The following is a 25,695-nucleotide window of genomic DNA, read 5'->3' as shown; positions in this document are numbered from 1 at the left end:
CTTTTATTTTTGTTAGATCTATCAATATATATATATATTTTTTTTAAAAAAAGCTACATATAACAGCTAATACTATGATACCAAGTATACAACAGTAGTGTAGTAGAAACATTAGACTTTTTATCTTTGTTGGGTCCCTTTAACCGAAATCATAACCCAAATGCGACACTTCCTTTGTCTCCTTCAATCTTACTATTTCCTGAATTTCAACTCTTTTCTTTCTTTTTTATTCATTTTCTCTCTCTGCTATAAAAGTCCACTGTTTTTCTAAAAAATTGTCCTCTTTTTTTCTAATTGTCTGCTCTTCTCTCTTCTGTTAGGTGGTGGTTGCTCACCTTCATTCACTCCTTTTTTTTCACTTACATTTTTATTTTCCTTATAAACTACCTAAGTAACACCTACAAATTCTCCACTTCCATTGTATTTTCTCATAATAGTGTAATATTTTCGTCTTGTTATTCAAATCCAAGGAAATTTACAAAGATGAGGACGATTATGTCGTCGAAAGCTCCTGGAGAAGCATCCTTCTCCTTCTCTAGAAGATACTTCAATTGGCGGAAGAAGCCCGAAGATCTTCTTAATGATGAAGATTGTAATGATGAAGAAGGAATTCTTCGTTCTTTTTCGAGTCTTCCTTCTGAAGGTGCTACTTTAAACATGTTATCGAGTGATACAAATGATAACGAGGTTGAGACGACTATTAAGTCTTGTGTCTTAGTCCCTAAGAAGACTAAGAACAAGAACAAGATTTTCGTTTCTAAGTTTACGTCTTTTTTTACTAGGACGTTAAGTAATAATAAGTCCGGAGATAATAGTAATAGTAATAGTAATAGTAATCATCGTTCTGCCACGACTCTTGGGTCGAAGGTTGTTGGTACGTTGTTTGGGTTTAGACGTGGTCATGTTCACATTGCGTTTCAAGACGATCCGAAGACGACACCGGCTTTTCTCATCGAGCTTTCGACTCCGACTAGCGTTCTAGTGAGGGAGATGGCTTCAGGGCTGGTGAGGGTAGCATTGGAATGTGACAAGAAGGTTGATAAAAAAGGGGTGAAGTTGTTAGAGGAGCCACTTTGGAGGGCTTATTGTAATGGGAAAAAGTGTGGTTATGCTATGAGGAGGGAGTGTGGACCGCACGAGTGGCGCGTGTTGCGGGCTGTTGGGCCGATTACGATGGGGGCTGGTGTTTTGCCTAGGGAAGGCGGTAGCGAGGATGATGGGGATAGTAGTGATGGTAGTGGAGGAGGAGGTGGTCAACACGGCCGTGCAAAGGCGGAAGGGGAGCTTATGTATATGAGGGCTAAGTTTGAGAGGATTGTTGGGTCTAAGGATTCTGAGGCATTCTATATGATGAACCCTGATGGAAATGGGGGTCCTGAGTTGAGTGTTTATTTGCTCCGAGTTTGAGGTTTTTTTGGTCATGCATGAATTTGGTATAAACATTAGGGATTTATAATGTTTTTGGAGATATGAAATGAAATGTTGTTGTTATTATATGTATAACCTAAGGTTTTTAAAAAAAATAGACTTGGATCATCAAATGAAATCTATGGTAGCTCTTGTTATATGCTAAATTCATATCATTGGCCATCTTGTTGGGATCTTGTTATTTTTAAGTATGTATAGCTTCATTTTGTAGTCCCTCCCCTTTCAAATGAAATCTATGGTAGCTCTGCTATTACAATGATTATTCCATTTTCGTGTTTTTTTTTTTTTTTTTTTTTATTATAATTAATTTCAATCCACGTGTTATGTTTAGTAATTTATTCGAATTAAATACACTCGTTATATGCTACATCAATAAGTGGAGATAAGTTGATAGTGGAATATCGGCTTATATTCACTTTATATTGGTGTAAAAGAAGTTTTTTAGTTTTCACTTCTTGTGCATTGAAGTTCTCCTTTTTGAGGGATGTTAAAGTGGAGTTAAGTTATCAAACTAAGTAACAAATCAAAGTGAGAAAGTAAAGGCAAATCTTTAAAAAAATATCCACCTAGTTTGGTGAGTGACATTGAAGGAATTTTCGAGAGAGATTTGAAATGAATCTTGGGAGTTGGTGGCAGACCAGTTCTATCGTAAATTGCTTCATATCTTTGACAAGGCGATCCGCGTGCAACTTAATTTTGAGTTTAGTGGTATTAGTACTCCACTTCATTACATTTTTTTGTTTTTTTTTTTGTTTAAAAGAGCATATTTTAAAGCTTTGGTGAAGATGGTTCTAGATGAATACAACTTAAACACTCAAAATTTCTTCTACAAATTGATTTTGGATAATACTCAATTCATATCAATATTGTTTCATTTTTGTAAAAAAAAACTAGATGAAACCCGTGTGATGCACGATTTGTTTTTATTTTTTTAAAATAAATATAGATATATTTTTTTTTGTATTTATCTAATACTTCCTCCGTTTTTTTAAATGACACGTTTCTTTAAGAGAAGGAGAGAGAGATTAGGACAGAGAGTGGTTAATAGAATAATAGGAGGTTTAATTGGAGGGAAAAGAGAGTTGATTTAGGAAGAAAAGGGGGGTGTAATTAGAAAATTAGAAGTCACGTGACATGCACATGTGGGAAAACAGGTGGTCAATGCCGGAAAAACATTAGTCAATGTCGGAAAGTGGAACTTGGCTGTCTTGAACAAAAAAAATTTAAAAGTTGGTTTCTCTGGGCCAAAAAAATTTTTAAAAGGTTTTTCAGAAAGGTCAGCTGTTTAAAAGGTTTTTCTGAACAAATTTATTTATGTGGCATCTGAATTATTTAATTCTAATAGAATTTACAAATATCATATTTGATTGCTTATAACTAAAGTTTATAATCCTATATGGCGCATTAAGAAAATTTGATCCTACGTGGCTTCCTAAAAACTCGAAAAAAACTCCCCTTTATATATATATATATATATATATATATATATATATATATATATATAATAATAATAATAATAATAATAATAATAATAATAATAATAATAATAATAATAATAATAATAATAATAATATATTAGACTTTTGATTAAAGATTCAAACGAAACTTCATGGTTTATCACTATATATCTGAGTATAGAAGTATAAACTGGGTTATTGGGTCTGGTTCAGTGAGGTTAGATCTATTTCAAATTCGAGTTATATTAAATGATTATGTCTATACAAGTTGAAATATGAATTGATTTTATTTTATTTTGGTCATTCAGATCAATTTTTTGACACCTCTTTCTAAATCAACATTGTCATATACTTTGTATAATTATGTAATATGTTGTTGGATATGTTACAAAGTCTACTTTTCTAATAATAATAATTGGGTTTGTATATTTGTATATTATGGGACGAAGGGAGTAGTTTATAGGAAAATTGGTCGTAACACCCTGAAGTATGACTTAGGTGCACTGAGCACCCTGAATTTTTCATAGTAGCCAAAACACAACCTAGTATGGTGTAAGGTGCGATGCGTGCCTTAAATGACAAATTCCGACCACTTATTTCATTGAAGGAGGTGAGTCCGTGTTGTTTATATATATGCATAATGTTTTTAAGCGTACACTATGCATATAGTACATCCGGGCGTAACATAAAAATTTCAATAAAAAGAATGTACATGACTCCAAAATGATAAAGAATATGTAGTTTAAATGCATAGAACATGTTCAATCTTCACATCCAAACCAATGAATATGTAGTTCAAATTCAAAAGACATATTCATTTTAATCCAAAAGTTAAGAGTTAAGAGTACATTTAGGTACTCAATTCTTCTAATTTTCACTTTTTAGGTACTCAATTTTATTTACTTTGCTTTTGGGTACTCAAAGTGATTTTCAGGTGAACTAACTCACCACTAACTCATCACTAACCATACCTAATTAAAATATTATTAATTTTTTTTTTTAAAAAAAAAAATCTTAAATTTGACTCAGAAAGTAGCCGTTATTGGGGCATGAACTTGGCCAAAAAATGCCATGAAAACACCTGCAAAAATTCACCATGTTTCCTTAAACAAAATCATCCAAAAATGACATTCCTTCATTCAATTTCAATTAAACAAAAAAAACAAAAACAACAACACTAGCTGTAACAGTATACCAGCAAAATAGAAGCTGTAACAGCAACAAGGTTTTCCCAGATTTTATGAAGAAAAAAAAACATCAAAACAGTAGATGCTGCTAGGTTCTTCCCCTACTGCTGCTTCTTCAATTCTTCCCCTGACACTGCTTCTTCAGTATTCCAGCCACAAAATCAGCCTTCTACAAATTGGAAAAACAGAAACAGTAAGCTTCAAATTGCTGTACTGCTGCCACTGTAATAGAAGGGCTATGCAAAGGTGTACCTTCATAGTCTTGTAATGGTTTCAGTTGAAGTAGTTGCTTCAGAATTTGGCTTCCTTTTGTTTCCAGTTTGCTGCAGCATTGAACATGTAATGAGAAGTTGAATTTGAATGAATAAATAAACAGCAATTTAACTATATTTGAGCTTTACATACCCATGACTCTCTCTGAAATCCATTTGGATAGGTGTATACGCCAATACCCCTTTCATGCATAGGCACATATGCTTGAGATTCTTGTGTTGGGACATGTTGCCTTGGTGTTGAGGAACTTCCTCCCTGACTCTGACTTTGATGCCTTGGTGTTGAGACATGCTGCCTGGGTGCTCCTGTTTGTGTGCTCCTCTAACTAGGCTGCTTTGGTGGCCTTATGCAAGTAGTCTTCTTGTGCCCAGCTTCTCCACAATTGCTGCATTTGTGGACAACACCCTTCTTGCCTAGGTTGATTCCCTCTGTTTCTCTCATGGAAGGCCTTCTCTTTGTAGTGGGTCTGTGGTTCACTTTCTTCAACATAGGGGGCATGATTGGAACTTGTGATGTTTGAAGCCATTCATCTGGTCCATTTAGAGGCTCCAATGGACATTGGTAAGCCTTTAGGTAAGTGTCTTTAGTGAACCAATGGGAAACATAATGCTCAGGTTGCTCCATAGCATTCCAAATTGATGTGACAGCATGGTGGCAAGGAACACCACTAATCTGCCAAGCATTGCAGCTAATGTCTTCTCTAGCAAGCTCACCACATACCTTGTTTGAGTGCCCCCTTCCCTGACTCCATAGGAGAAATGACCATCCCAATATGCAACCCAGCCCCTTGCATCAATCTTAGCTTTCTCAAGTTTCTTCTGAATTCTAGGGCAGATTGCAATGTCTTTGCCTTGTATGAAGTCCCTTTTTTTTGTGCATCCTCTCCATCAAATCCTCTCTTATGTCTTCAAGCATAGTAATAATTGGTTTATGCCTTGATGCCAATATATATGCATTAAAGACCTCATTCATATTATTGTCTATGCTATCACATTGTGATTGTGGGGTGAAGAAAGCTCTCACCCACTTCACATAATTCCTTTTCCTAAAGTCTTGGGCAGCCTTTGTATTGATCTCAGAGAAGAGCTCAATGTTTGCCTCAAATTCATTATCTGTTGTTGTAGACACCCATTTGTGTCTCCCCAAAACCAAACCCGGTGATGAGTACCTTTCACGTCGAATCATAATCGAATGAAGCGAAAGTGTGGAAAGTCTAGTGTTGCGGATAGTTTTAATTTCTTTTCTCTTCTCTCTGTTTTTGAAAACTTATTTTAAGAAAACAGCAAATCCAGTTTGGTTGGTCCATGATATGGGTCCAATAGTAGTGTAGTTGGATGGGGCTTGCAAAGACCTTTCCAACGATATATTATAAGCCCAATTCCGATGAATATTGAGGAAGTTATGGCCAATTTACCAAACTGGGCCCGGTTTGAGCTTTATATACGGCTCAATGATCTAGGGGAGGGCCTAATATGATTTATCATTCCTAATGCAATTAGAAATGGTTTTAGTCTTCTAGATTCTTCTAGAAGGTTCTTTTCATTCCTAATTCAATTAGCATTGATAAATTGACTTTTGTTGATTTTTCAGAGTTTTAATTAAAATCAAAAAGCATTTTCGAGGAAAAAATACGATTTTATCCTCCAGTACGACAAACTTATCTGATTTTTGAAAACGCGTCAAAAACAGGTTTGGCGCCTGACTCCAGGCATTGGCGCCTGGAATCAGGTTTGGCGCCTGGTGCCAGCCATTGGCGCTTGGCGCCAATTAGCCAGGGTTGGCGCCAGCTCTGTTTTGCGTGCGCCAAGTGCTCTGTTTTGATATTTTATCTTTTTGGCTGATTTTCTCTATAAATAACGTATTAAAAACTCCGTTTTCATTCACCAATTCTCACGAATTCTCTCCTACAATCAGTTTTCATTCGCAATCATTAATTCTCTAATTCTCTCTTAATCATTCACCAATTCTCATCAAGTTTTCTTGATTATTTCAATCATCCTTCTCTCTCTCTCTTTTCTAAACTAGCCTTTTCTCAAATACAAAATTCCGCATTCGCAAGACTTAGATACACCTAGCCATATTCGAAGTTGCCTTCGCCCTAGACGTGAAAGGTTTAATTTCTGAGGGTTTGGTCCCAAATCTCTATTTCAATTATTTAATTTAATTGTTTTGTTTATTATTTTCCTTGAAGTTACTAACGTGTGTATTTTGTTATTAGAAAGAGGTACGAGGCATCAAAGTAAATACTTTAATGGTTTAATTGATATTATGATGTAGAAATCATGTTTAAATTGTTATTATGATATTCCTAGTATCATGTTTAGGGAAAAGATTATAATATCAAATATGCTTATTATGATTCCTACGATGCTTCCTATGTTCTTCCTAATATTTATGATTGTTAGCATCATGTTAGGGATAAAGATTTGATTTTTATTGTTTAGTGACATGCTAGGGTTTGTTATTAATCTTGTTAGTATCATGCCTAGGATCTTGCTATTATCATGCTTTAACGTGATTATTTTAATTATTATTATTATTATTATTATTATTATTATTATTATTATTATTATTATTATTATTATTATTATTATCATCTTGATGATGATTATTTTATTTTATGATTATTATCATGATTATTTCAATTATAATTTATTTTTATTGTCATGATATTTATTATTTTATTATCATGTTGCTTGATATATTTTATTGTTATTGCTTGATCACGCCTTTTATTGCATGTTTAAAGAGAATTTGTACTTGTAATCACGCTTAATAAGATAATTAATAATCTTGTTTAGGGTTAATGTGATTATAAATTCAAGTGATCGCCAATAATAGTTTATGTGTGCATTAAATTCAACCAACATAGATAAACATGTTTAGGGTTAATCCTATTGATTGTATGTTAATTAAAAAGCGCACATGAATACGATCAGAATAAAGTAGAGGCCTATTATTAGGGTAGGTTCAATCTCTTTTAGGTTGGATTTGTACCTTCATCCCCGAACCCTTATTTGGTTCTAGACCTTATGGAGTTGACGATCTCTTGGATCGTTAAGGGGTGTAACCTTCACCCTGTGAACGGTTTACAAGTTCCTAAAACTTGTTGGCGACTCTTTTGCTCTATCTTCTTCCCTTTTGGACACCACCGTACTTTAGTGTATGATCACAGTGGGGTTCAAGCTAGGGGTTAACGCTTGATTTTATTCCCTACAGTTGTGCTCTTTGCAATCTTCCAAAACCCTCTCCTATATTGCAGCCCACCCCCAAAGACAATCTTGAAGTTGCAGTACACATGCCTTGCACAACATCTAGTTTCAGCTCTAGGGAAGATAAGTGAAACAGCCTTTAAAAGTCCCTTTTGCTGGTCAGACATGATGGTGTATCCAAAGCCATCAATGGTGCCCAAGTCATCTGCCAAAGTTTCCAGAAACCAACACCATGAATCAGTGTCTTCCACCTCCACTAATGCCCATGCAATGGGATACATTTGGTTGTTCCCATCTCTGCCTACAGCCACCAACAGTTGGCCACCAAAAGGCCCTTTCAAAAAACACCCATCAATCCCAAAGAAGGGTCTACAACCTGCTAAAAAACCATTCATGATTGCATCAAAACAGACATACATTCTTTCAAATTTGCCAAGTCCCATTTTAAACTTCACAGTGTTTTTAGGATTAGACCTAAGAATTTCAGCTGCATACCTGTGCAACAAAGAGTATTGCTCCTCATATTCACCTATAATCAGTTCCTGAGCCTTTCTTCTAGCCTTAAGAGCCATCCACATACAATCAATAGTGACCTACCTAAATACATGTTAGGATCAAAATACATAATTTCCTAAAGCCTATGTCTTCACCAAAAAAACATCTACATAGGCTCCCTAACATTTTCACAAAATAAATCCCCTAGACTTCAAAAAACAACTTCAAGGGATTATCCATTCCTACCTACATCCTAGTACCTAGTACCTACAACTAGGGATGTCAGTGGGGCGGGTCAAGAAGGAGACCCGCCCCATCCCCGCCCCAATAGGACGGGGATGGGTCTCGGTTTGGCGGGTGGTGGGGTGGGGATGGGGATAAAAACCATACCCGCCATGGGTGATGGGGCGAGGGTGGATTTTAAGTTGTACCCGCCCTGCCCCACTTCGTACTCGCCCCATCCCCACCTCATACCCACATCTATATATCTTTTAAAGCAAAATTACATACTTTTATTCTATTTATAAAATAATTACATGAAATACAATATTAATTATAATACTTTGTACAACACTTATATTATAACACAAAAATGTGTATATAATGTTTTATTATATAATTCGTATTAATTATGTAAGATTGTGTATTTGAGATACGGATATTAGGTGGATATTGGGTGGGGATTAGGCGGGTCTTTGGTGGGGATTAGGTGGGGATGGATATCCAAGTGGGGGGTGGGGCGGGGATGGTTTTGGAGTTGTACAAGGTGGGGCGGGGATAGGGATGAATATTGGACCCCCCGCGGGGATGGGGATGGGGATGGGGATGAAAATATTAATTAGGTGGGGATGGGGATGGGAAGGCCAACATCCGCCTCGCCCCGCCTCATTAACATCCCTACCTACAACCTAGCACCTATTTCCTACCACTAATCCACCATGTTAGCAAGAGGAACAAAATTTGAGGATTGTTCCTCCAAACCTTCCTCCAATGCCTACAAGTACCAGCCACAACAAGAGAACTTAGGGGGTCCAACTTGGGAAAAACATGAACACACATAATATTATCCATAAAGAGCAATGGATGAGCAATTTGAACACCCAAACGGGGAGCTACACCTTCTTCAACAGACTGCCTAACATTTTCAGCTCCTCCCTGCTCCATTCTTCGCTAAACAGAACACCCACCATATTTTGAAGTTAGGCACTTCAAATGCACAAGAAAAACACACACACCACCATCAATCACACATACACAATTTCAATCAAACCTCCCTTGTTTTAGTGCGCAAAACAGATCAACAAATCAAACCCTTGCGCAATTTAAACAACATGCATTCAACATTCTACAACAACACTAGCTTAATCCAACAACAAACAACAACAAAGCAACAAATTTAACATAAAAAACACAACCATTCGACATCATCAATTTGTTCAAAAAAAACCCCAAAAATTCGAAAATCCTAGGTCGCAAATAACATCAACAAATGGGCAAAAAATTCAAAATTTATATCAAAATATCAACATAATCCATGAGTAATTGAGCTTACCTCAAAAAAAAGGCGGCTTTTGGTGTCGTTTTCCTCAGTTGAGCCAAACCTTGCTCGAGTTCAGCGACAATGACGCACCAGGTATTCCAGAAATGGAAAGAATAAAGGGAGAAAAAAGGGGAATAAAGAATAAGAAAGGGAAAAAAAAAAGGCTGACCCGCGATTTTTTTTTTTAATCGGGTGGGGCCCACTTTTTCTTAACCAAGGTACTCAATTCTTTAACCATAGGTACTGAATTCTTAGGATGATTTATTTTTTTTTGGCCGGAAATCTTAACTCAGTACCCAAAAGCAAAGTAAAAAAAATTAAGTACCTAAACGGTGAAAAAAAGGAAGAATTGAGTACCTGATTTTGTGCTTAACTCAAAAGTTAAAAGAATATGGATCACATTGAAAATAATTTTTTTATAATAAATTACAAACATGATAAACATGTTATTTTATTTTAGGATTCTTTAGAAAATAACACCACAAAAAAATCATAATTTGAATTATAACACCACAAAAAAAAAAAAAAAAAACTTTTATTATAACACCAAAAAAAAAAAAATAATAATAAAAAAAAATCTATAAAATTGATTTCTCCACCATTTAACGGATTCTTAGATGAAGTTCGTTAAGTGGGGTCCACATTGCCACATGTCACTATATTATTGGTTTTAAAAAAAAGAAATAAAAATCCCAGATTTTAACTTCAGCCGCCCCATCCTCACCACCGGTCAACCCCTTCCCCGCCGGAACTTCATTATTTCCGATTCTGACACACCCACAACCCTCGGGATCGAAAATTATGGATCGATTTAGGGTTGAATTTGATCACCCACGCACTACACCGACAAATTTCAAACGTTATTGGCCGTTTTGGTGGTGGTTAGGGTTTTGTGAGTTGTGGAATGTAGAGATCTAAATGGCGCGGCTGGTGGATTGAATTCATCAGGGCTGATTGTGGAGGCTGGTGCACGGTCAAATTCGATGGTTCGGATGGGCTAGGTGCGATTTGATTGTGTGTGGAGTGGCGGAGGTGGTTGTGTGGGCTAGTTTGGTGTTGTTATTTTGTTGAAGTTGTGACTTTGTGAGGCTAGGGTAGTTTTTGGGGAGAGGAGATTATGGAGTCGTTGGTACTGACTTTTTGGCGGGAGATCAGATGGTTCTGGCGGGAGGTCAGGGGTTGTCAGTGTTTTGATTGGTGGTTCCAGTGGTGGGGCTGGGTTGGGTTTCGATTTAGGGTTTTTTTTTCTTTTTTTTAATTTTAATTAATTTTTTAAAAAACACATCGCTGAGTGACACGTGTTTACAGTGAGCCCACTAACGGAATCCATCCAAGAATTTGTTAGATGGTGGTGAAATCAATTTTTTGATTTTTTTTTGTGGTGTTATAATAAAAGTTTGAGATTTTGTGGTGTTATAATTCATTTGTTGTGAAATTTGTGGTGTTATTTTCTAATTTTTCATTTATTTTCCTTTATTTGGTTTAAGGATCCTTTTAATTGATCTGGGGCTTTTCAATATTGGGCCTAAAGCGGTCATCTCACCTCACCTACCTCCTACCCTGCCCAACTACGGGCCCGTATGAGCATCATGCCCAGATAATTGAAATAAACCATAACACCAAAGCAGCTTGTAGGCTGAATATGTTATAATTGTGAGGAGTGTTAAAGCTACTGTACGACCATGAGATAGACAAACTCTCGAGCAGTATTATGATGGAATTAGTAAATCAAACACAAAACTTCTATGCTACTCTAAAAATCTATCTTCAGCATAAAAATGCCAAATATAACTACAATTGATAATTTGGTAATAAATAAATAAATAAATAAGTCTACTACAAACTCTTAAATAGACCTGGTCCACACTAATTTATTGTGGACCACTTATAATAGAGATAATATGGTCGTTTTATTAATTTAATAGAAAGGTCACTATGTTAAAATAAAAGTGATTTTGTTTTATAAAGGTCATAAGAGATAAAAAATTTTAAATGAAAATTTTAAAATACCGGTCAATATGAATAATATGGGTCACTAGGTTAAAATTAGGATCATAACATCATACTCTAAGTTTGCAACAATATTAAAAATCACACAAATTTTATTAAAGGTTACTATATTAAAATTAAGGTTACTATATTTAATATAAGGGTTACTATGTTCAATACAAAGCCAGTTACGCACATATAAAACTTCAGGTCTACAATAATATTATTGTGAACCAGGTTCATACAAGTTTTTCTGTAAATCTACAAGTATAAACATGTCAAAGTGTTGGGTTTGTGTCCCTAATTTCTTAAACCCATTTCCTAATGTTGGTGCTTATCAGGCCCTTTCTTTTGGATTGAAGTGAACTGATTTAAAAATAATTGCAAATTACTCTCTCCATTTTTTTAAGTGTCCTATTGAGTGTTTTGGCACTATTCATAGTTTGACAGATGTTTGTGAACCATACATAAGAAAAAAATATACGTAGTATATAGTTTTGTGGATACTTGTTGGAATCTTTACAATGAATAAATTATTAATATCAATTGTCAAAAAAAATTATAATTATTGATAATTAAAGATATTATTGCTCAAAATTTTGCACGCGTCGTTGTTATAAAGCAAAGGGAGTATGTTAGCAAATTGACGCGAGCCTGCGTCAGGCATCTTGTTGGGTTGCATGCTCACTCTACTTCACATTAGTTTTTTTAGCATCTTCCAAAAATTCTCATACTAATAGAAATGTGCTTCTACTTATAAAGCAGTATAAGTGGATCACGTGGTATTGTATAGAATGATAGAATAGAGTCTTCATATTTATTAGTGCGATGCACGGTTTGTTAGTATTTATTAAAAAAAAAATATTTTCATATTTATGTGATTAAATTGTTATTATATAAGTTTTAAAATATTAGATAAAATTCATAATCTCTAAAGATAATATTTTGTATTTAATTAATTTAAACTTTAAAATCTCATTCGTCAATTTTGCTTACGTGGCATTTGAATTATTTAATTGTAAAAGAAATTAATAATTTCTTATTTAATTGGCTACAACTTAAATTTATAATCCTACATGGCGCGCTAAGAAAATTAAATCCTACGCGAATCTCTAAAAACTCGGGGAAAAACTCCCCTTTATATATATATATATATATATATATATATTAGATTTATGCCGGTACCTTTTCATTGTAAATTGTTGTACCAAGTAATAATATTTGTGTTATGGATGCAAGTTCGAAATCTATTTCCTCAAAGATTAATGTGCTCAAAAGGCAAATGTAGCAAAAATGCAAAATGCATGACCGTGTAAGGTTGGGCTCGTGTGATTAATAGGCTATCATAAGTCCAGTGGAGCACTTATTAAGTTATTATTATTTTTGATCCAACAAACTCGGATTTCTACAACAGTGATAAACTGATAATTGTTGGAATTCAAAGTTTTACCCTCCAAAAAAAAAAAAAGCGCATCATCTTTCATCATACTCCATTTAAAAAAAAAAAAAAAGAAATGGATAGGGAGGTATGATTTTTTTTTTTTTTTTTTTTTTGACAACAGGGCTAAAAAAACACAACAAAGAAACCTAGGCAAAAACTAAAACACAAAATACAGTAACTGACGACGACGAGCACAACCCGCCAACCAGTGAGCTGGAGACACCTAGAAACGAGGAACCTTACGGACTTGACAAACCAGGAGACTCTGAATAGAAACCCACAAATCCTGAACGAGCCAGAAAACCGAAATGTCCATACTCCCTTACGAGGAAGGACAGCCAACAGAGCAGCACAATCCGTGTATATGCGAATTTTCAAAAAACCCTTACGCTGAGCATACTCCAAACCCCATAAACAAGCCTGTAACTCCGTCTGCAACGCCGAGGCGGCAAAAAAAGCACGACATCCACCCCCAAGTACCTGTGAAGAATCAATATCCCGAATTATCCACCCTGCACTTGCTCTATTCGACACACAATCCCAAGCACCATCTATAACCAAACAGACAGTGGGATCGATAGCAGGTAAACCCTGTAAGGATAATAGCTGCCCTGACTGACTTGCCACAGGAGGAACCACATTGGAAGATAATACCGAAGCCTTCCAGCATTGAGCACTCTTACTACGAGTCTTCCAATCAGTAGCTAAGTGGACAATGGATCCCGGTGACCAACAGCCTGACGAAACCGTAACTGATTGCGAGTAACCCAAATAGCCCACAATATAGCAAAGAACGAAGAGATGCCATCCCAATTGTGGAACTTCGACAATTGGGACACCGTTCGAGTTACCTAGTCTTCAAACCGCGGAAGATGCATAAAATCCCATCTAATATCCAGGACACCAGATCTCCAAATACCACAGATAGCAGAACAATCTCGAAACAGATGAGAACGAGATTCTTCATAAGAGTGACAAAAAGCATATGTAGGATCAATAGGAAGCCCTCGAGTAGAGAGAATGGCTGCTAAAGGAAAAGCATTGTGTAACAATTTCCAACCAAAAAGTTTCCAACGAGGCAAAATTGGCATAGCCCAAAATTTTTTCCACCGGGAAAGAAAAGATTGAGAATCCGCATTACCCATATAACCATTCTCGCAAATATTAGCATAAGCAGATTTAGTTGAGAAAACACCATCCCTAGTAAACTTCCAATAGACAAAGTCATCCATCAAACGCACCGACTTGTCCAGCGAGAGAATTTTAGCCGTTGTATCAGAATCAAACAGGCCATGAACAGTAGAAGCATCCCACACGTAAGAACGCAGATCAATTAAAGAGGAAACAAGAGTCGGACAAAGCGACTCCGAATGAAGTTCCTTGAACACCACAGGGTCCCCTGGGACCCAACAATCTTCCATAATACGAACCTTAGACCCCGAACCAACCTTCCATGCCAAGCCCTGGGATAAAGAAGACAAACCGGCAAGGAGACTCCTACAACCCCATGAAGGGCGGAGAACTTGAGTCGACCGAAGTGTCCGGAGGGCCGGATACTTGGAACAAAGGAGACGGGAAACAAGCAACTGCGGAGATTGAATTATACGCCAACTCTGTTTAGCTAATAAGACAGAGTTAAAAGGAGCAATGCTGCGAATACCTAAACCCCCTAAGCCCTTCGGAAGGTGAGTCAGCAAAGAGGAACGTAGAGCTATTCCACGACTGGAGCTCGAAGATTTCCACCAGAATCTGGCCAGCAAGTTGTCAATCCTGGAGCAAATGGAATCTGGAACCTTGAAAACCGATAAAATGTGGTTGAACGAAGCTATAAGCACGGAGTTAATAATAACAAGTTTCGCTGCAGGGGACAACTGAAGAGCAGCGAATACTTCCAGTCGAGCAACCACCTTATCCAGGAGGAAACCAAAATCAGAACACTTGCTACGACTCAAATCCACAGGAAATCCTAAATAAGTGCCCAATCTAGACTCATTTATAAGATTCAAACAACCCGAAAAGAACTCCCGGTAATCCTCCGGCGTATTCGAACTGAATTTAACAAAAGACTTTTGTAAATTGATCATTTGACCTGAAAGACTACAGAAGTCCGAAAGCACCTTCATTACATGAGAACAAGAAGAAGGGGAAACTTGGAAAAACAAAAGAGAGCCATCAACAAAAAACAAATGAGAGATAGCCGGCGCACCCCGAGCAATCTTAATACCCTGAAACAGCCCTTCCGATTCAGCCTTACGAAGCATGGCAGAAAGAACCTCCATACAAAGCACAAACAAGTAAGGAGACAAGGGATCTCCTTGCCGTAAACCCCGATGTGGCCGAAAAGTTTCAGTGGGAGAACCATTAATCAACACCTGATAAGAGACAGTTGTCACACACTGTAAAATCAGATGGATCCAGGTAGGAGGGAACCCAAAAACCTGAAGGACCTGGGCCAAAAATTCCCACCCAACCCTGTCATAAGCTTTGTTCATATCAAGTTCCAGGGCTGCTAAGAATCGCTTCTTAGCCTTCGAAGCATTCATGAAAGAGAGTAATTCATGAACCATTAAGCAATTATCCGACATTAATCGTCCTGGCACAAAAGCATTTTGGGAGTCTGAGATCAGATCGGGTAACACAGTCTTCAAACGTTGATCAAGACATTTAGCAATACATTTGTAAATGACATTACAAAGGCCAATCGGTCGAAACTGAGACAAGAGCTCTGGATTATCCACCTTAGGAAGTAAAACTAAGAAAGTACGGTTCCAGTCCTTGAGAAGATATTCATGAGCAAAGAAAAACTGAATTGCATTTACCACATGACCTCCTATCACGGGCCAATATGATCTGAAAAGAGCCGAAGAGAAACCATCCGGACCTGGAGATTTATTTTCATTAATACTAAACATGGCTTTCTGAATCTCGTCAGCTGAAAACGGGGCCAAAAGAGCCTGGCGATGAATATCCGACAAAGAAGGAAGATCCAGTGACTCCCAACAAAAATCAGGAACCTCAGTCGACCCTGATTGTTTACTATACAGAGAAATATAAAAGTCTCGAGCATGAGAACGAAGCTGATCTGAATCCAAGATCCAGGTACCATCAAGATTTTTAAGGCCAGCAATTGAATTCCTTCTCCGTCTCGCCTGGACTAGAGAAAAGAGTAACTTGGAGTGTTCATCCCCAAAAGTGTCCCACTTCACCTTAGCTCGTTGTTTCCAAAACTCATAAGCCGCTTGGGCCTCAGCAATCTTTTCTTTCCTAAAAGTGAGAAATAAGCAACGATCCCCACGAGAGTCGAGTGACAAAGAAGCATTAGTGATATCCATAACCAAAGCCTTCCAGTCAATACCCCAAGCTTTCGTATGAGTAACACACCATGAAAGTAAACGATGTCGAAGAGAACGGAGCTTCCTGGATAAGTAAAACATGAGAGAACCTGAAATATGTTCAGCAAAAATGGTATGATTTCATTAATTAAAAACTTCTTTTGTTTTTTTTTAGTTACTATACTTTTATTTTCACAGTCTGCTAGATAATTTTTTGAGAGGAGGGAATAGAAAGAAAAATAAAACGGATCCATGTGGGTAGGAGAGGGATGGAGAGAAAGGAATGTCAAAAATGAAAAGTGTTACAACTAATTAACAATTTCCAAAGTAGGAAAGTGTAGCAACTAATTAACAATTTCCAAAGTAGGAAAGTGTAGCAACTAAAAAGAAACGGAGGAAGTAATAAAAGTCATACAACACTTGCAATCATCCAAGTCTTATCAAATCTAAATTAACAATACATGTATTAAATACCTCTAAACTAATAATGGCATCACTTCTGGACTGATCGGGTAAACATAAATGACTAATACATCTTTTTCAACGGAGCTCTGTTAATGTACGTATAGACGCGAGCATGATAACACTTGCTTTCAAAGTTGGACCCAATAAACAAAAAGTAGAAAAAACTATGTTATTATAGATTGTTATAAAATAAAATATAGCCTATCTTGTGTGTGGCTGGTCACACCGTATGACTACGTATAAAAGAACAAAGTAAATACTGACTGATTAACCCCCTATGACACTGACGGAGTAACCCTATAACATTGACGAAGTAACCCTTTAACATCGACCAAGTAATCCCTATTACACTAACGAAATAACCCTTATAATGACTTATCACACGGTGTGGTCAGCTACATATATAAAAATTTGTGTATAAAATATACGGCATGTATAAAATTAAACATTAATTCTTTAATTTAGAATATGATGAAGTCTTTTTAACAAAACGTTGTGAAAATTTTAAGTTACAACCGCTTGTACCTTGCTTGGTACAGACAAGAAATGCAGAAAGAACATGTAGTTGTTTAATTTTGTAAAAAATACTGCTTTTTTGTAAAGAATATACAATGTTTTCTTTTTATTTATTTATTTATTTATTTTTATTTAAATATCTAAAGAACATATGTATTATTAATAAAGAGCATGATAATATTACGTAATGAACATTATTTATATATACCTGTCATAATTTAAACACAAAATTCAAAGAACATTTCACAATAAGCAATTATATCACACATAATGAGCATGAGGTCATGGGTTCAAACATTAATGCTAACAATTCCTAAGAAAGTGTTGCAGCCAATTATATGCTGATAACATGTCTTAAAAGAAGGCTTTAATTTAACTTGATATACCCTTTTCCTACAGGTGCTTATTATCATATCTGATAAGCTGATAACTAAGACAACAAAGCCTTAAGAGTCAAATTGTAAGTGTTGAGAGTACTATCACCCACCTGAGTAGGAGTGTTTAGAGTTTTGGCACCTCTCTGATCCACTGTTTGGCTGTGAAGAGAGGACAACCTGTAGTGGCCAACAATAGCATTGTCTCTTCCCCTAGCTTACAACCAGCTCATGGTGTTGTTGGTACTCCTAATGGCCTAAATATGGCTAAAGCATTAGTTGACTCGAATTAACAATACAAGAGGGGGGGGGGGGAGGTGAATTGTATTGTAGAGGAATTAGGGTAATTTTTGCGGAATTTATAAAGGAACTCAAACAAAAACTAAAAGTGCAAAGAGAGATTTTACGTGGAAAACTTCTTGGCCCTAACCAAGAAGAAAAACCACGACCACAAGGGATTTTAAACTCAAATCTTAATAATAATAGGGCAAACAATGCAACCTAGTACAAATTAAGACTCTAAACTCAAGTTCCTCAACGAACTCAAGCTCCCTTCAACTGATCCCTCAATCAGTTGATCTCTCTAACTCTCTCTTTCTCCTTGCTTCACTCAAAGCAATAACACACTCTTAGAGTTTCCCTAAACTCTATCCCAATACAACTCAAGATTAAACTCTAAATTGCCAAGTACAAAGACACTCAAGGACTTAAGTGGATTATGACTCTTTTTAAAGCTAAAAGACTGTAATGCTCAAGTGTGTTTTTCTCAACAGAAAACCGAAGCTATTTATAGAAAAATTAGGAAGTTGAAATAATTGTTGCCTCAATCACCACTTAACCACAACTCCCTTAAAACTAGGAAGTGTAAGGAGTGGGATCTTGGGCAGCAAGTAAATCGAAATACTAGGAAGTGGTTTTACTGCTTCCTAAATTATCTCAACTTATTTTGACAACGAAAAACACACGTTTAAGAGAATATTTTTCCAAAATAGATTTTCCAAAGAATAGGATAAAATCAAAATAGAAAATCTTTTCACAAAATATATTTTAACTTCAAAGATATTTTCGAAAATTAACAAGTTAAAATATGGAAAATAAAATCTTTATCATAGATAAATTTAAATCCACTTAAATCCTAAATTATCATTGTACTTAGCATAAATACAAGAAGCCTAAAATAAAGATAAAATACATTAGACTCCTTGAAACTCTAGAAGCTTCGACTCTAAAGCTTTAGTTCCTCACTCAAGGAACACGACTTGTGATTGACTTCTTTATCCTCCCATGGCTAACTTAGACCTTGTTCCATGCTCCCTTCTTACTCAAGAATTTCATAGCATAAACCTGTCATTAATCAAAGCTAAAAACGAAAGTTAAACTTATATGGGTTTACTTAGGTTCTTTGAGTCATCATCAAAACTTAAGGTCAACAACATTGGTGCAAGATCCTATGCAACCTCAAAATGTAACGCAGTTATCAATTTTGTTCAATTTTTAAGGGTACTGGCTTCATATGTGTTAATATTTGATGAGATTTGATTTGAAATGATTGAGATTTGTTCATTATGATAGATTTATGTTAAGATTTTATCATAGTTATTTAGGAGTCTTTACATATTTTAATTTTCTCATCCACGCTCTATATATTTGGCCTATGAGCATCAATGTAGTTTGAGCATTTTCCCTCATAAATAATTACTAGGTTAAATCCAGTGCAATGCACATAATTAAAATAAAAATAAAAATTTAACTATTTAAAAGTATATAAATATAATGATTTGATTCACCGGGTATTAAAATGCTTAAAATAAATTAAAAAGATAAAAACATATGAGAGAATTTTTAAATACTTGCATGTAATAGTTATAATGTGCAAGTTGATAATTTATGAAGTTTTGTATATAGTAAAAGTTATAATTTAGGGTTCGTTTGGCATTGTTGTGGTTTTCTGTTTTTTGGTTTTTTGTTCTCTAAAAGTATATGATATGAGTCCCATAATGAATCAAAAATTATATAAACTTATTAAAATTATGATAATTATGAAAACTGACAACAGAAAAGTGGAAACTCCTTTTTCTTGTTTCCTGTTTTTGGTTTTTGGTTTTCAAAAAAACAGGAAAATGAAAACAAAAACTGATGCCAAACAAGCCCTTAGATACAAACTTTATTTTTGTATAACAATATTTTTTTTTTTAAAAAAAAAAAACTAATTTTGGAGGGAAAAGTTTTAATAGTATTTTGCAAAGTTTCCTCCTAGATTCGCTATTAGTACTACTATTATATAATAGATAGATAATTGATTTAGGGCTTGTTCACATTTACTTAATTCCACTTCAGTTCAATTTAGTTTAGCTCCAATCAGTTCAATTCAGTTCAGCTTCAATCAGTTCAATTCAACTCCTAATTTCCCTCTCTCATAAAATATTCAATTATGTTCCGTTCAATTCAGTTCAGTTCAGTTCAGCTCCAATCAATTCAGTTCAGTTCAGCTCCAATCAATTCAGTTCAGTTCAGCTTAGTTCAGTAAATGTGAAGAGACTCTTACAATATGTTATGATTTTAATAAAGCCACTTTTATTTTGTTTTACAGCAAATGGTGCCAACTCAAAGGTTTGAGGAATTGCCTTCAATGGGATCAAAGAATATGTTACTTGTACTGTGACCTTCTCGATGCCTAAAAGCTCGGTTACAATTTTTGTCTAGGTCCATACTTTTTAATTTAATTTGGTGGTTGATGCTTTAATTTGTTTAAATATTTCAATACATGTGAGACAATCAATAATCATCTCAAATCCTTCCATAATAATGTTGAATCCTTCCCAATTTAACTGCATTATTGTCTAATTTCAATATGTTATTTGTCACATTTATGAAGATATTGTTTGAAGGTTATAATGTTTTATAGCTTATTTAATTTCCCTTTTTTCCACCTTAGTACGAGTGACTAAGTTTTCACAACTAGAGGTGGTTGGTTATTGGATAGGGTAGCCCAATGATAATAGGGTCAGGGCCAAGCTTATAGGGCTTTTAATGGACAGGGCCCTTATTGGGTAGGGTCAATATAGGGCCAACATATTTTTCCAATTTAGTTGATAAAGAAAATACATAATGTAAAAATAATTATATAGATTAATTTGTATTCATATGTATTTAATAATGGCTTTGTCCAATATTTATTTTAATTGATATTTTGTAGGCCCGCCCATTATCGACCCGCGACCCGCATTGGCCCGACCCTATATTGACCCTATAAAATGTGACCCTCTTTGACCCTGACCCGCAACCGACTCGCACCGACCCTAACCCGACCCGCCCAATAACCAGGTCTATTCACAACAATGTTAATTAATATTTCTTTTTTTTCCCCTTTTGTTTTATTCTTACTAATCTATTTAAGGTTACCTTAGAATACCGATTAACATTAAATATATAAACTTTTTCTATTTTTTTTCTCCCTATTTTCTAATAGCTCTTTTTTTGTAGGTATTAAATGAAAATAAATGAAAAAAAAATTAAATGAAAATAATATGAGTAAGGTCTCTTTTTTCTGTTGCCTGATCAGTGCTAAATTTAGCATTTAATTAATTAGTTGCCTTTTAGTATAAAGTGGCATAGTTGAGAAGAGAGTATTGAGAATTTCGCCTATCTCACTTTAATGCAAACTGTCATTTGGCCCGTTCGATGCACTGCACGGGTAGTTACTTGGTTATTTCATATGTAGGTATGCTTTTCAATAGTTAAAATAGTTGAAACTTTTGATATGAAATACGAAGTAATTGTTTCATTGCTTAAACTTAAAAGAAAAAAAAGAGTGAGGGTATGTAGAACTGTGGAAGAAGATGAAGGAATTTAGTTAGATATATATACATAAAGATCATGGGATATGAAATGACATATCGGTTTAAGTTATATTTTAAGTCTCTGAGTTGGAAAGACATTTTTTTTTTATTATTATTATAATTCATATGTTTATGTGATGTGTATTAATTGGTTCAACTTGATTTTATTATGGTGAAAATAAAACACTTTATTTTCTTAGTTGAATTTGCTTTAAATCAAGTAAATCCTTATTCCCATGTCACCTCATAGACATAATTTGTGACTTGATTAAAATCCTTAACATAATTGGTCAACTTGATTTTATCCCATGTAACCCATGTCACCTCTCTTAATCTTTTTGCTTAAGTCTTTATACATTCTATTTACTTCAATTAATAATTAGGGATTCAATTTAGGGTTTAGGACTTCAATTCAGTTTGGGGGTTTTAATTTCTAAGGTTTGAGGTTTTAATTATTGAATTAGGGGTTTTGCTTATTTCATCGATTAAAAAATTAATGTTCTAATTTGAGCAATGAAAATTAGGGTTTCCCACATGTTCAACAATATATAAAATACTTAACATAATTGGTTCAACTTGATTTTATCCCATGTAACCCATGTCACCTCTCTTAATCTTTTTGCTTAAGTCTTTATACATTCTATTTACTTCAATTAACATAACTAGGGATTCAATTTAGGGTTTAGGGCTTCAATTCAGTTTGGGAATTTTAATTTCTAAGGTTTGAGGCTTTAATTGAATTAGGAGTTTTGCTTATTTCATCGATTAAAAAATTAAGGTTCTAATTTGAGCAATGAAAATTAGGGTTTCCCACACGTTTAACAATATATAATTTATACCTCGTATATCATTATTCCCCACTGCCAGCCACCCCTTCCTCCACCTCTCTAGCCACCACTCCCCCTCTCCCTTCCAACTTCACCTCCCCTTTTCGGCCACCACTCCCTTTACCCCTTCCATTGCACTTTTCGACCACAACTGGCAATAATCCCTAAATAAAAAAAGTGATAAATTGATGTACAAAGAAAGAAGAATGGGAAGACTGGTATATTAAGGGTTTCGGTGAGGTGGGTTTCGGATCTTGGTGGTGGTGAGAGGACGGTTATTGCAGGTTTAAAGTAGTGGGTTTTTGGATCTTGGTATTAGTGGGTGATAACTTGTTATTTGATATGATTTTAGGGCAATTTTGAACCTTTCTTACTTGATAAATTGGTGTTTTAGTTCACTTTTACTCTATTTTCGTGCATTTTTTTGTGTATCCTTTTCTTCACGGGTTATTAGTGTTTTTATTGAGTTTTTAGGTCAAAAGACAACCATTTGAAACATATGGATGATAAACCAAGGTTAGAAGCCGTGACAAAGGAGAAAAATCGAAAAAAAGTTGAAGAAAAGAGCCTAAGAGACCCTGCACGATCGTGCCACATCCTGCGCGTCCGTGCAGGGGTGTTCCAGCAAGCGGAATCTTCTTCCAGAGAGTGCACGGACGTGCAAGAATGCATCACGTCCGTGCATGACCCCAAGCACGGCCGTGTAGAAGGCTCCACGCCCGTGCGACTTGTCTAGGCTAAATCAGACATTTTGCCTTGCTCTACACGACCGTGCACTAGGTGGCACGTCCGTGCAACTTAGGCCGCACGTCCGTGCCAAGTCTGGAACGTCCGTGCAGACCTACAGACGAGCCCGACTCTTGTTTTCTCCGTCCTTTTTATTTGGGGGTCATATAAATACTCTCCTTAGCTCTTTTGTACGGGCATCCAAGTTTTTAGAGCTTTTCTCTTAGTTTATAACCTTAGAAACAAAAATACTCTCAAATCATTAGTTAGATTTTAATTATTAGCTTGGAAATTTCAATCTCAATCATTGTAGAAGACAAGTTCCACCATTGTTATTCAAAGTTGAAGCTATTCTAGTAACATTTCTTACTCTTCTCTTCCATTTTAAATGCTTTAATTGTTGATTATTTGCTTAATTCTTGTATGCTTAGATTGTTAATTAGCTTAATCTTTAGTTTGAATCTTGTTCATGAGTAGCTTGAAAACCTTAATTGTTTTAAACTTCATGGATTATGAGTAGTCTAATTTTCTAAGGTTTTGGGTAACACCCTCAATGTAGTCACCAATTACTTGTTGCATATGTTAATTTGGTAATTATTGGATGTTAATTAGTTGAGCTTAAGTGGTTTAATTGCTTAATTCTTGTATATGGACATTGCTAGAACTATTATCCAAGCTTTCTCAACGAAGGATCGAGAGATGAACTTGAGTTAGCTCCCTTATGCTTAATTGACTTGAAATGCCATGAGAATAGGAATTTCCAGTCAAGGGAGTTTTATTGTCATCGTGATTATGCTTTAATACTTGTTTTATGCTTTGTAACCACGAGAGTAGGTTGTATTAATTATTCAAGTAATCCATCTAGCTTGAGAGAGTAGTTGGGTGCTTTAGATGATTTCCCCTATATTATCCCCTTTTCTACCATTGTTTGCTACATGCTATTTGTGATTTGTGATGAAGTTGAGTGGTATATCCCGAGCCCTAGAATCCTCTAAATTTTTTTAACCTCCCTTTAGCCTTAGTTGATCTGAATTAGTTCATGTTACATAAAAGCAAATCAATATCGATTTCATTTAGCTTATTTAAACGGTAGTATCTCGGTGGTTGATTCAACGCCTCTCTTGGGTTCGACCCTTTATTACCCTTGCTATTAGCTAGTGAGTGTTGGAACATTTATAGATAAATGTGCTTATGATGTTCATATATGAAGTTTATATTATGCTAGGTGTTGAGGAGGATTAGTATAATGATTATACTTAGAGGTATAACAAAGCAAGATGTATAAAAGTGACAAAACAAGGCAAAATTGACATATTTGTGCTTCGCCCTGGCTGCCAGGGCACTCTTGCCCTGTAGGGCGAGCACGAGTAAAAATTGTCAATTATCTCAATTTCATTGAGATGTTGCTCGTGCCCGGTAGGGCTCCTTTGCCCGGTCTGTCAGGGCGAAGGGGGTTTGTCAGTTTTTACATGTTTTACAAAAGTGTTGCTCGCGCCCGGTAGGGCTCAATTGCCCGGTCTGACCGGGCGGAGTTCAAAACTGACGGTTTTTGCCAGTTTTGAGCGTATTGCTTTGTGAACGGACATATCCGTTGGATGTTAACTACTCTTCATATAAACTCTATAAATAGGGGTTTGTATGACATATATGATGAGAGACAGGATGAGAAAAGAGTGTGTATGAAAGATATGCGTTTATTATCTTTGACTTAAACTTTTTAATAGACATCTGTGATAAATCCTTTGGTGTAAAAGGATGATTTAATGCAAGGCAGTAATGGATTAGGAATTTGTTTGTTTTTCAAGAATATGGTTAGTTTTCATGGAGAAAGTTTATTCTTCATGATGATAATGTTCTTTGTGAAGGAGATTTATTCTTCATAAAGATGGATTGTTCTATGGAGGAGGTTCTTCATAAAGATGGGTTGTTTTTATGAAGGAGGTTTATTCTTCAAGAATATGGTGTTCTTTGTGGAGGAGGTATATTCTTCATAAAAATGGTTTAATTTCTTGGAAGAAGTTTTAATTCCTTTCAGCATTACATAAGGCTTGCATGATACTTTATTGAAAGTATGGACAGTACATGATGTTGAAATTAAATAATTTAGGTGTTTTTGTTATGAGAAATGTCTTATGGTTTACTTCCATGTACTATATCACTAATGTATGATTATGGTGATTGTGAATTTTATACGATTTAAAAATTTTATTTAACTTGGCGGAATTTTGGCCAAAGTATTGTCAAGTTATGTTAATGTCGTGTAAAATTCTGATGGGATGAGAATTAAGCCCAAAATTTAATTACCGGTAAAGAAAACTCAATTCAACGTCTAGTGCAACGCTAGATCTTGAATTTAATGAGGATTCAACTTCACTTGGTGATTTGAAGCACTATATTTATTAATATATCCCAAGGTTAGTGCTTAGTATTGTAATGTAAAGAGGTTGAAATTTATTTCTTAATAGACTTTTGGGAGGTTGCTCATATTGCAAGAGCATGTTTATATTGAAAGTCTACCTATATGAGTAAGAAGTTTGGCCGCTTCACCAAGTTAGGGGCTTAACTTGGAGATACTCATGAATTGGATATGGACA

At 35.4% G+C, this 25,695-nt stretch overlaps 2 protein-coding genes and 1 pseudogene across 2 annotated transcripts; 1 reads left to right on the top strand and 2 right to left on the bottom strand.

Moving 5' to 3' along the window:
• The first annotated feature begins 225 nt into the window (after positions 1-225).
• Positions 226-1,820, top strand: LOC145608668 (protein MIZU-KUSSEI 1 pseudogene; annotated as a pseudogene).
• Positions 1,821-4,666: 2,846 nt separating this feature from the next.
• Positions 4,667-8,129, bottom strand: LOC145636205 (uncharacterized). The gene is made up of 2 exons (XM_081687698.1): positions 7,563-8,129; positions 4,667-5,086 (listed from the first exon to the last, which is right to left on the bottom strand). Exons 1-2 carry the CDS (start codon positions 8,127-8,129, stop codon positions 4,667-4,669), a joined length of 987 nt encoding a protein of 328 aa, XP_081543824.1.
• Positions 8,130-8,967: 838 nt separating this feature from the next.
• LOC145636199 (uncharacterized) lies at positions 8,968-16,456 on the bottom strand. The gene is made up of 3 exons (XM_081687695.1): positions 13,942-16,456; positions 13,266-13,774; positions 8,968-9,222 (listed from the first exon to the last, which is right to left on the bottom strand). The coding sequence occupies exons 1-3, from the start codon at positions 16,454-16,456 to the stop codon at positions 8,968-8,970; spliced, it is 3,279 nt and encodes a 1,092-aa protein (XP_081543821.1).
• Between the last annotated feature and the right edge of the window lie 9,239 nt (positions 16,457-25,695).

The sequence above is a fragment of the Chenopodium album genome, chromosome 1 (genome assembly GCF_948465745.1).
Source record: "Chenopodium album chromosome 1, dcCheAlbu1.1, whole genome shotgun sequence".
Taxonomy (NCBI): domain Eukaryota; kingdom Viridiplantae; phylum Streptophyta; class Magnoliopsida; order Caryophyllales; family Amaranthaceae; genus Chenopodium; species Chenopodium album.
The sequence above is the reverse complement of the archived record's forward strand: the minus strand, read 5'-3'. Positions and strand labels throughout refer to the sequence as shown.

Bases quoted from the DNA above. Each gene is read 5' to 3' on its own strand.
- LOC145636205 (XM_081687698.1), bottom strand. From the start codon at position 8,129: ATGGCTCTTAAGGCTAGAAGAAAGGCTCAGGAACTGATTATAGGTGAA. The intron at 5,087-7,562 runs GTAGGGAATAAA...CTATGGAGTCAG, and splicing joins AGATTGCAAAGAGCACAACT to GGAAGGGGGCACTCAAACAA.
- LOC145636199 (XM_081687695.1), bottom strand. From the start codon at position 16,456: ATGTTTTACTTATCCAGGAAGCTCCGTTCTCTTCGACATCGTTTACTT. The intron at 13,775-13,941 runs GTATTTGGAGAT...ACTCGCAATCAG, and splicing joins AGATTGTTCTGCTATCTGTG to TTACGGTTTCGTCAGGCTGT. The intron at 9,223-13,265 runs GTAAGGTTCCTC...TGTTCTGTTTAG, and splicing joins TCTCCTGGTTTGTCAAGTCC to CGAAGAATGGAGCAGGGAGG.